At 44.2% G+C, this 12,517-nt stretch overlaps 1 protein-coding gene across 2 annotated transcripts in view; it reads right to left on the bottom strand.

Annotated features, from left to right (window-relative positions):
• The window catches only part of bcar1 (BCAR1 scaffold protein, Cas family member), a 70,763-nt gene that overhangs the window by 33,097 nt on the left and 25,149 nt on the right, over positions 1–12,517 (bottom strand). The window contains exon 1 of one of the 2 annotated variants that reach the window (XM_044018636.1): positions 5,900–6,596. The exons of the other annotated variant lie outside the window; for it this stretch is intronic. Coding sequence (XP_043874571.1) covers positions 5,900–5,911 — 12 coding nt within the window. The 5' untranslated portion in view covers positions 5,912–6,596. Of the gene's footprint in view, positions 1–5,899; positions 6,597–12,517 lie in introns of those variants that run through there. 2 annotated transcript variants of the gene reach the window in all.

Genomic DNA, 12,517 nt, shown 5'->3' with positions numbered 1-12,517 from the left:
TACTGTAGAGTGAAACTTGGGCCAAAAATAAAAAGTGCACGCGAAAAGGCAAGAGCACAGGCAGCAACGCAGACTTAACTTGTATGTTTTAATGAGACACAAGCAGGAAAGCCTTCATTTTAGCATTTGACCACATTAGTATCGACCGCATTTGTATCACAACACAAATTTTTTTCATGACGTTTCCACAAGGTAATGCATTGCCCCTTCCATCGCCTCTCTCTCTTTTTGCAGCTTGGAGCTGCTGTCCTCTGACCCACTGCAGTTTCACAGTCACCTGAAGCTAGTTTTGCACTTCTCAGTGTCCGTACCTTGATTTAAATGTGGCCACCACCACATTATTAACACTCAGTGTGATTTAATTTCTTTAATTAGTTTAGTTTACTTTGCGACCCGGTCGGAACAAGGGCCCTTCTGCATGGAGTTTGCATGTCCTCTCCAGTCCAAAAACATGCAGATTTGGGGATTAGACAAATTGGATGCTGTAAATTGATTGTAGGTGTGAGTGTGGATGGTTGTCTGTCTCTCTGTGGCCCTGTGATGGACTGGCGATCTGTCCAGGGTGTACCCCGCCTTTCACCCTATGTCAGCGGGGACTGGTGCCACTCTTCTTACACACTCTCGCTGTGTGTTTTGGCTTGTGCAGACACATCTGTACTGGTTAAAAGCGTAATTTGACAGAAATTATGCGCATATTTCCATATGGACATATTTTAATTCACGTGTTAACAGCTGTACTTTGCACTTTTACTATAATCTAGTGAAACAACAAAACTACCACAAGTTGAGATTTTTTTTTTTCTTACGATGATCCTTGCTAACAACTGAGCCCCTGAGATTTTTAAATCCATCCTGAGACGAATCAGTAGTGGGAAAACATGAATTAGAGCTGGTAACATCCGTCGGATCACATGCAGATTGCACTAAGCACAGGTCTGAATCCTTATTTCATGTCACAGCAGTGCGAGTAGGGCTTTGACTCACTCAGCCATTTTGAATAAAGGGCATGGGAATCCCGATGGCATGTGGACACACGTACACACATACGTCTTACTGCCACGCGTGGAGAGTCGCACTCGACTCTGTCCGCACGCAGTCCGATCACTGAAGACGGATGTTAATACCAAGGCTGAATGAGGCCTAAGATCCTTTCAGAGACAGCTCATTCAAACATTCTGTGAAAGCAGACATGTGTGTGTGAGTGTGTGTGTGTGTGTGTGAGTGAGGATGGTCTATTCACGTTCTGGGAGATTACGACTGAAGAATGTCGATTTGTATGGAACGCTCTCTCTAATGTGCAGTCCATGACCAATGTGGTTTTGAGTCAGTCAGGACAGGACAGGACAAAGCCTTGTCTCTCAGCAGCGCTCCAACCCTCAGTGTGTCTCAGTGACGCTGCGGAATCTGTCTCCTTAGCGACTGCGGTCACTAATCTGGCACATTTCTCACACACACACATTTGATATGGCAGTATAATTATTGTTTTTCACACATTGTTGGTGTGGTGGAGTTATTAAAAACAACATCCCTGATTCAATCAGCCCTCCTAACACGTCGCACCTCTGCTTTCCACAAAGGACTTAATAAAAGAAGACCCCGTGCTGAAGCAACCTTTGCGGTTATATGGCCTGGTGTAGAACACTTTACTCAATCAATTTAAAGCTGCTGTCAGTGAGATCCTTGTTAGCATTTCTGTTTGAAACCTCCATATTCTGACAGCTGTCACTGATCCAGCTGTGTTTCAGGGTCTCAGGGCTCCGACAGTACATCAGGGAGGAAAATAATGGTAGCACATTGGCTAAAATTCAGTCAAAAACATAGGACTGCAGTGGTGAGTGATCCCGTTGGGCCTACGTCAAAGCTGAAAACTAAACACCATTCCCCCCCCGTTTTACAAGTCTGGTCTCGCCCACGCTGTCCACGCTGTGTCCATCACGGTCTGGATAATTAATGGGAAACACTCAGAACATCCCAGTTTTTCTCTCCGTCACAAACTACTGCTCACACACACATTGACAATGAAGATATCTGTGCAGTCAAATTGCTTCAAAATAACAGTATTTTCAATCAAAATGGCATCCAAGAGTGTCTGTGATTACAGGTGGTCACAGATGTTATAAGAGATGGAGTGGGTGTAGAACAGACAGGACAGTGTCCAGTGAAGTGAGCTGCGTCCATCTGTGGCCTCTCCAAGTGTCCCAGAACCAAATGGCATCATGGGTCAGAGACGAGTCACATCATGATAGCATGAATGAGTCACAGAGTACCGACTCTGATCCGTACCGGGGCAAACTCAGGTAAAGTTTATGATTACAAGGTGTAAAAGGACAGAACACACAGTGTAGAAATTCACTGACTGATTATTAACCGACTGCCTGTGTTCTGACTGACTGCTTCATCGCTCGACTGACTGACTGACCACCAGTTGACACCTCAGGGAGAGTCCACTGTGTTCAGTGTCTGTGTGTGTGGTAGATGGTGGGTTGGCCGCTTATCACAGGAGCCAAAACACCTCGGAGGGGGCTGTTGATGGTGAGCATGTGTATCTGTGTGTGTGTACATGTGTTAGTCATGCAGAGGACAGACAGAGGGAAATTCCTGCTCTAAGTTCAGCCCCTGTGACTCAGTCAGTGAGTCAGGAGAAATACATGGGCAAAGAAATGTGAGGACCACCGACAAGCCTTACTCCGACACTTCAAAGAGGAGCCGCGGTGGCTCACTTTGTAGACTGGGTCATCTTCTAACAACGAAAGCTGGATACCTGATCCACCGGCACCTCCGTTAAAACCCAAAATGCTCCTGGTGGTTGAGCCAGCAACAGCAGCTTGTGAATGGGTTATAAAATATAAAATGTGTGGTATAGGAAATGCACTGCATATAGCGATGCTTTCATATTCTTACAGCAAAACAAGACTGTGTGCAAATGAGACATAAAAGAACAAGTACAAACAGCTGAGTAGATGAGTTAGTGTGACATAGGCTGACCACAGAACCATGAAGCCGTTCCCTCTGATGTAAAGAAAACACTACAATTCTATTTTCATCGTCACAAACTGTAACTCACAGGTGGGTTGCAAACCCTGGACTCAAAGTGGTTTTCAAAGTGCAACTGACGTGTGTACCTTCATTACCATATTTAGAACCTGACCTTCAATAAACTGTAAACAATAAAGACTTATTCTATTCTATTCTATATCTGAAATAGACTTTACAGGATGGAATCACAGTCTCTACTTCAAAGAAAAGTTTTGGAAGAGTTCTGCATCTCACTTTTGAATTTACTGCGTCACACACACTCGCTCAGCATCATCTTTACACTTCCTAATTGAGTGGCATTAACGGGGGGAGGGGGGGAGGGTCACCCCTGCATCTGATAGCACCGTTCACTGACACTGAATCTGTCACGACAGATTTACAGGCCAGATTTGCCATGTGTTTTAATGAGCCTGGGTCAAGTTAAAGTCAGGGAAACCTGGATGTTTGGATGAATGTGTGAAACTGATACTCTCTCTGACACACACACACACACACACACACACTCCTCATGGTATAGAGGGAATTCCTCTTTATCTTTTTAAAGCCAACACTTTCTCCTGGCCTGGTTAACTCCTCATTTCTAAGACAGATTATGTGTCACTGGCTGTTTCACAGTCTTGAGTGGTGACTGTACTATAATAGTCGTAACAGGAGTTTGTTTTAACACAATAAATATGTGTGCTTGTGTCCCTGCAACCCTTGAGGCAACTGCTCTTAATGTCAGCCGTGAACATTGGCACCTTCGTTGTGAAGTCTCCAGAGGTGATCGGCCATTTGTTGAGGTTGTGCACTTGAAGTTCAGATGTCACACTCACATGTGCTGTATTTTATTGTCTATTTTCCTCTAAATAGACCAAATTTCACAGCAGCAGCAGAGTCAGAGTTTTCTATATTGACTTCGGCAAAGAAACCAGAAGACTATGTCCATTTTTTTCATATCCAGTCTCGGCTCCAGCCTGCAGAGGATATTGTGCTTTCAGTTTCAGCTCGACATGAGTCTGATAAATGAAATCCCTGCTCTTACATTTGCACCGTTGTTGTTCCTCGATGAAACGTAGTAGGACGGAGGGGAAGCGACCACGGAGGATGACCAGTGCACCTGAATGATCATGATGATTTGCATTTCCTGAATTTTTTTCCTCGAAAACACTTTTAACAAATAAAAAACAAAGTAGAACATGTGCAGCTGCAGTGGTTCTCAAAGTGGTAGTCAGGAATTTCAGGACATTTTTTCCCGGTGACTCTTTCAGGACATTTTTGAGCAGCCTTGCCTGCTGTGACGTGTCTCAGGTCTGATCTTCCAGTATTGACATTCTACCTGAATGACTATTCGAGTACAGGCCACCAAAATGTGGATTTCTTATAAAAACAGAATGACTCTCTGACACAGCCACAACAGTGGAATGTGATTCCATATTAATTACACACTAATTACTGGCGTGTAATTACTAGTTACACACACACTGATCCGCTCCACAGTATTTCACTGTCTGTCACATTCCTGACTGTGTAGTTACCCCATACACACACACACACACACACACACACACACACCAAGTGTGGTATGACATGACATGAGCAGTGAGCCAACACTGACGCAGAAGCCTTTCAAACAATAGCAGAGAAGCACTGTTATTGCCCGTTTCTTTGTCTTTCTACATCTTTCTTCCTCTCCTCCGTCCATTCCCCGCATTCTCTCCCTCCTCATAAACCATTTGTTTATTTCCCCTCGTTCCCCTCTGTTTAAACTTAATTCCTTGTCATCCTCAAAGATTATACATAGCATATCTTCCTGCCTCTCTTTCTGCTCTGCTTGTGTTCTGCTGTAGCATTTTTTTTTCCCCTCTTTCGGGCAACTGATCACCTCCCTCTGTCCTCTGGCCATAAAACCTTCATTTCTCTACACTTTCCTCTGAGTCAGCAGAAAGACAGACCATGGTATTGCCTCTCTCTCCCTCTCCCCCTCCTTCTTCTGTCTGTCCTCCCTTCTGCTGTAGCCATAAACGTAAATGTTTGAGTGTAGTTGACTCAGGTTTGCATTTTAAGACTAAAGAGAAATAGGCAAACAGCTCAATCTGCTGTGTTTTTGTCCTGCACTGCAGCCACACATTCAAAGTTCAACTGCATTCAATCGGCATCAAGAGGATCACAGGCATCCAGTGACAAACTTGAACCCAAGTCTTATCAGTGTTTTCAGAATAGCAACCTCCGAAGGTTACATCACTGCCTTACTGCCAAGTTTACCAATTATTTTGAATAGTTTGGCCATTTCTTTGCGGGCACGGATGTTAAATGTCCCGACAAAGTCTTTCACTGTCTTTAAAGCTCCTTCCATACAAAACAATCATTCTGTGGAATTTATAAACTCAAGACAGGAGAGGGGAGGACATTTAAGCAACTTTGTCGGTGAACATTCCATCACAGGGCAGTGAAGTCTCCTCAACTGGTGTGAACTGACTTTAAACCCTTCTCCCCCTTGACACACACACACACACACACACACACACACACACACACACACACACACACACACACACACACACAATCCCCGCTGAGATCCAACAAAAGGTGAGACTCCGCAGAGAAAATGTTAACTCGTTTCCCTCTCCTCCCCTTCACATTTTCCTTTTCTTCATACCCCAAGTCTCCCTCACTTTTCTTTTTTTTTTGCCCCTCCTTACTCATGCACAGCTGGGGTATAGCAAGTTCGACTGAAGCACACTGACACACACACACGCAGACACACACACACCAACAGAGGCACAGACTTATGAATCAAGTGCAACAAAAGGCAGTGATTTTCATGCACACACTGGAATCTCTCGGTGTTCTCTCGCTCTCAGACAAACACAAACACACTCACCAGATAGTTCATCTTGTCCCTGCTGCAGCGAGGCGGCTCTGGTAACTCCGGGGCAGGGCTGTAGCTCAGCCCCTGTGGGACACTTTGCCGACTAAATCCTTCACAGGGAGCCGATACCCAAAGATCCCAAAAGTCCTACAAGTCTCCTCTTCCACCCTCCCGCCTTCCTTCCTTCCTATGTCCTTCTGTCCTCCCACCTTCTCCTCCTTCTTCTTCCCTATGGCTCTCTCTTAGTCTTGTTCAGTCTTGTTTTCAGGAGTCAAGCAGATCCCGGCACATTCTGCTGCTCCGTGATGTCACACAGCAAGAATGAGACTGCTACTTGGCCCATTTACTTTTGCCTCGCTCACCCCCTCTTTCCTACTTGGTCTTCCTCTCTCCCTCTCTCTCCCCCCGCCCCGTCTTGCTTGAGGAAAAGAGGGAGAGAGGGAGGAGCGTGTAAACCGACACGTCACTTCCTGTTGGATCCAGTTAGACCCTCTCTCCAGTCTGGCCATTGGCCCGAGGAGCTCTTCTTATGCAAATAAGCTTTGCCCTGCCACTGTCAACCCCCACCATCTCTCTCTCTCTCTCTCTCTCTCTCCCTCTCTGTGTCCCCCTGGCTGTGAGAGGCAGTCAGTGCTGCTGGGACACACTCATGTGTGTACTGCACATGAGCATAAAGCATCATTACCTCATCTCATTGTCTTTGAACAGATTGGATTTCCTTTGTCACGCTGTCATAGAGACCCTATAACTCACCTGCGGCACGAGAGAATAAAAAACGAGCAGGGTCTGGGTTTGACGTTTAGATCACGTCAGCTTTTCCTCAAGTTCACAGTGAAAATGATTTCACATCATTTTTAAAACCAGTCATAGTTTTTAAGGTGTGTGTTTTTCCTCTTTGTCCTCCACAATACACATTTTTTTTGTCTGATAATCAATTGGTCACCAAGGGCTTTTATATCTCGAGCTAAAGTCACAGTATACCAAAGAGCACGCTGTGTGTGTGTGTTGTGAATCTCCGCCCCACCAGTAGGTGGAGTATAAGCTCCGCTCACCAAGCAGAAAAAACATTTCGACAACAGAAGTAGTCAAGGATAGTCATCCAAGCCTCGACCTGGCGACCCTCGAACTGGTCGACAATCCGACTCTCCTGCCCGACAGACCTCTGAGGGAACTGTAGCAGCATATACCGCCACCTGATGGTGAAGTGAGATACTACAGGACCCTGACGTGCGGAGTATACCAGGGCCTTTAAGCCAAGCCAGCCAATCAGAGACCAGAACAAGGGTAAAGTTCAGACATCTGATTCAGTGATTTTCAGCAATACTGGATCGATACAGATACCGTTACATATCAGCTCACCCCTTACTCCTGCTCACAGGACACCATATCGCGTTGTGTGGAACGTACGACGCTCCTACAAGTCTGAAAGTCGTGTCGTGTGAAATTGACTTGAGAAGAGGGTCTTGCATTATTCAGTACCAGCAGCAGACGTCTCACATCTTGCACACTTTGTCATATGCCGCCATCGCCAACCCCTCTCGTTAGGAATTTCGCCTCAAACACTGAGCAAAAAAAATCTGTCATGAATTGTAATTTGGTAATGTGTGAAAACTGAGTATTTTCTGCCCAGTTCAAAATCACAAGTTAAGCACAGCAGGAACCTGTGTCAACTGGCGAGACGCATTAATGATGGAGCTTCTCCTGTATCAAATTTAGGATGTCCAAATATGGCCACGCACCCTCTGCTCCTCCTGAACCCTCGCTCTGTCACAACAGTCGTCACATTGTGCCTGATGCTGAGCAGATCCATCAGAGCATTCCACACACCTACACACAGTCACACACTGTCACACACACACTTCGCCCTCCATGACCTGGGCACTGCCCTCTCTGACTGCCACACACAACAACAACAACAACAGCCTCTATCACGACGACCTACAAATGGCAAGAACAGAGAGCAGCCATTGAGGAGTCGGAGATGTAGGTCAGTCGCAGTGAATCTGAATATGGTGATGGAAGAGCCTTCATGGACAGCCTGTCCCTGTGTCTTCTCTCTCGGTTCAGTTCAGGTTGTCGCTCTGAACGTCTCAACGCTGGATCAGGGTGTGTGTGATGTCACAGGGAGATGTTCATCTGTGACTACATGCCAATTAGGGGCAATTAGTCATGGCTTGCAGAAGGCTAAAAAAAAAATAAAAAAATCCTGTAGTGTGAACAAGAAGTGTGTGATCCTCAACAACTCCGGTGCTCCCTCTGCAGTCCACTGCTTGAAAATGGACAAGCATGGAGATCATTTCTGGCAGCCATCTTGGTTTGAGTCAAGCAATGAAGACGCATGTTGTAAGACCAACTTTCAGTCAACAACAAAGCTGGTAGTGCCTAATATTTACTTACTTAGTACTGTAGGTGTTATTATGTACTGACACCTATCATGGGTTGGAAATGGGATAATTTTTTTTCCTGACTACTTATAGGAATTCAACAACTAATAACTTAAACAAGTGCTCTTTAATTGGTGAAGACCTCAGGAGGAAATAACTTCATAGTCATAATTTCGATTTAGTCCATCTACAGCACTCCCATTATTTCTTGTGTTGCTCACAGGGCTGTAATGTGATGACGTGTGAAGTATGTCCTTCATTTCCATCTCCAAAAACTGTAAGATTGCCACATCTTACACACGAGTGACGATAAGTCAATTGTCTGACAGGAACAAATGAATTCCCTTTCTTCTTCTTCTTCTGCACCACAGTGCTTAATTCCAGTATAGATTAAAGTCTCATCTTAAACAGGAGCAGTCAGTTGAATGAGTGTCTGTGTGTGTGTGTGTGTGTGTGTGTGACCATCTCATCTGCTCTGCACTCCCTGACTCCATCTTCAGTCACTTCATTCTTCCCTCCATTCTCTCACCATACACATGGTTAATAACTTCATTAACCCCTGTCAGCTCTCTGCGCTGGTCCAGCAGCTGACACACACTAATTGATGAGGTTGGAGAGTGGGTGTTCATCATTTAGGCCGCCTACTATAATGGCAAGTGATGATCTCTCTCTCTCTCTCTCTCTCTCTGCCGTGACCACTAAATCCAAATTATACCATATGTCTGGTTTTTGTCACATTTAAGCGGCCGTTAAAGAATTAATGCAAACCTGTCTTGCATAAATAACCCTTTGAAAAAAAGGTATTTTCTCTTATATTAAGTTGTTTTTTGAGATATCGCCCATAGTGACACAGTGAAATTCATTAATTGCGTCATGTTTTAAAATCGTCCGGTGTATTTCAATCCAGTCACAGCATGTTCTTTGTTTTGGTTGTATGAGGGAGAGACACGGAGCAGAGGGAGACATGGAGGCACATACTGTACATACATACATACCCCGTGGACAGCTCGACATCACCAGGGCCACATAGAGACAAACAACCTTTCACTCTCCCCATGGTCAATTTAGAGTGTCCAATTTGCCTAATCCCCATGTTGCATGTTTTTGGACTGTGGGAGGAAGCCGGAGAAAATCCACGCACACACGGCGAGAACATGCAAACCCGAGTCTTCTAGCTGCAAAGGCATAATGACCATTTTCAAAACATTTGGGTAAAGCTACAAAACAATAGCTAAACAATACAAAAAAGTACATGTAAAAAAGACACTTCTTGTCATTTCCAACATTCAGGCCGAGCACTTGTGCACTTGTTTCCCACAGATTCTAATGACTATTGGTGCTAATGTTAGGTCAGTCACTGGAGTAGTGGTTTATAATTTCCCACAAGCAGTAGTGATGGAACAAAAGCACCACTGTACTGCACACAAACACACACACACACACAGGTTTGTGCAACTATTCTTCTTAGGACACTGCATTGAGCCTAAACAAAGCTTTGTCCCCAACATTAACCACAAATGTCTAACCCCTACCCTTACCTACCCACAATTCAAAATCTTACCCCGGCTCCCTCAGAAATGGTCTTGACAAGGTCAGTGTTTACGCCAGAAAAGGTTATAAAGAAGTGACAAATACAAGTACACACATTCCACACACACACACAGGCACAAAAGCATAATAGAACTGGTATGTCTCCAGATATGAAAGTCATTTCCTGTCATTGTGCACATCGATTCAGTGATTTTTAATACTGCGTTTTTATTGCTAGGTGATGTTTGGGAATTCAGCTAATGCACTCAAGAGATAAGCCTCTCTGTGTGTGTGTGTGTGTGTGTGTATGTGTTATCATGACTAAGTGGACAGCATCCGATTTAGTTTGTGATCAGCAGTTCGTTTGAATTTTGGTCTAAAATGAGCAGCGGTGATGTAAGACTGTGAGCAGTGATCAAGGCAATCGTGAGATTTTGTCATTTTGAAGCCCTGAGTTTTGCATCTTGTTTTTTTATTGTAACCACAGGAGATCATATTTTCATGAGAGGAAGTGGGAAAAACTACAGCCACACCCAAAAATGATAAACTGCTTTATGGTGTACTTGACTCTAAATGGGACCATTAATTTACTAAATGGACATCATGCTTTATTAAAGAAAACCTGTAACAAGTGACTGGGACCATAAACCGCTCAGGGAAATGATTACCGGTGTTATAAATCAGGTGAGATGTAGGCTCATTTTCTCATAGACTTACATACCAGTGGAGTGGCCCAAATGGCCGTTCAAAGGGAAAACAGGCCTTCCCACATTGGCTTCACTTTCCTCAAATATCTGAGTCATTTTTTAACACCGAAATGTGTAAACCAGCAGGCATGTGACAGTTGGCCACGGAGATAGTTGGTTGGCCAGAGAACCAGGGAGCAATGAGTTCTTGTAATTACCACGTATTTAACTCCGAGCGCGAGTGAGCCGAGGCAAATGGTTACAGCAATCTAAAAAAATGTTCATGTTTTAAGTAAACTTCCAGACCACTTTGTTAAAAAAAAGAAAGAAAAAGAAACATGAATAAAACAACTGGAGAGGAGAATCAGCCTCAGAGTCTGCTTCATGTCAGAAGACCAGCACTTGTGACACTTGCTCCGAGCCTTGAAACTGCAACGCTAATCCTTAGACCCACTCGTAGAGGGACGGGACCACATTCCCACAATGTAAACAGTGTCCGCCATCTTTGCTAACAGTTACGCTACGATATGAAGATATTTCTCAACTCAGGGGAACGTTAGGAAGCACCATTTTTCAAAAATACTACCCCTACTCTAGTAACACAAAGCTAAATGCTAATCGGTGAAGTATTCCTTTAAGCTGAAGCTGAAAACATGATCTGGGGAGGGTGGAGAGTGTGATGTCACAGCTTGACTGAGGTCAGGGGTCAGGCACAAGAAATAATGTGACTTGTTGATTAAATGACCCCATGGACTTCTGTGTTCATCACTTAGGCCCCAGAGAGAGACAGAGAGAGAGACAGAGAGAGAGACCTTTAGCTGCACAAGGTAAACAACCACATTTAAATGTAGCATATTTATATACAGTGGTGACAATTTGGAATTCTTATTATTAGAGATAAGTCAGTCACGGAGTACTCTGAGGTAGAATGTTGACATTTTAGGCTAAATGTAAAGTTAGGTAGATAAATTAAACATGTAATTGTAATTGTAGAAGCTTTGTGCACATGAGGCTTCTGCAGAAGCGTCTCTGATGAGGTCAACAGTCTTTTTTATCAGCCATAATCTGCAGCTGCAATATGTGAGAGCAGCACAGTGTGAATGAATCCTATTCACTGCACAGCGACAGCCATTCAGAGCTGCCCGGGCCATTATCATAAAACTGTGGCATGAATGCCATCCTGTCAGCGCAACATTAAGGGGACAAAAGACGCTGGACGCGTATTGTGGAGAAATGCACGCTTACTTCACGCCGTCTCGACAATGATGTTTTACAGAGTTATTAGCACAGCTGAAGGGACACACCACTTTTGTACCTATCTGTAAATCAGGCAACTTTATGATTGGGAATAACATTTCTACTAAAAAAAAGCATTGTTTAAATAAAAGGTCAGACCACGGCCGGTCAACAGGGCGATCGAATTGACGTCTTGTCTAAAAGGCATATTCCACATTCTCACAGAGTGACTCAGTAGAGAATCAGTCATGCCAGAGGCAACACTTTTTTCAACTACATCACACAATCAGCTCTTTGACAGTGAGGGGGAAAAAAAGAAATACCAGCTACTGTAGGGGACATCACAAACACAGCCTGTGGGATGTGTCAAGCACAGACGTATTCACCTTCCTGTCTCACTCACACACCATCAGCATTCTCTCTCCGTCTCCTGCGGCCAGAACATTTGAAAGAGCAGAGATACGACTAAGTAAAGTCAGGCTATATGACTGGAACTAATAATAGCTCCTGTGACACTTGTTCTTCTGCTCACTGTTAGAAAAGGCAGGCACTGGTGTGAGCAGATGTGGGGGTGTTTCAGTGACGTTCTTTGTGGTTTTATTTTTGTTTAGAAAATGAAGCCAACGTGGAAATATCTAAAACTTGTTTGTTTTGAATGATCACCAGGGGGCGACTACAAATGTTTGTATGCAATCTATGAGAACATTTTCCCTATTCCCTGTGATTGACAGCTATTATTTGTTAGGTGCATGGTAGCAAGACTTTTCAAAGTTGTAAAAGTATCCAACATTTTA

Source organism: Solea senegalensis, unplaced genomic scaffold (genome assembly GCF_019176455.1).
Source record: "Solea senegalensis isolate Sse05_10M unplaced genomic scaffold, IFAPA_SoseM_1 scf7180000017617, whole genome shotgun sequence".
In the NCBI taxonomy this organism is placed as follows: domain Eukaryota; kingdom Metazoa; phylum Chordata; class Actinopteri; order Pleuronectiformes; family Soleidae; genus Solea; species Solea senegalensis.
Note: the sequence above shows the minus strand (reverse complement) of the source record. Positions and strands in the feature narration are given on the sequence as shown.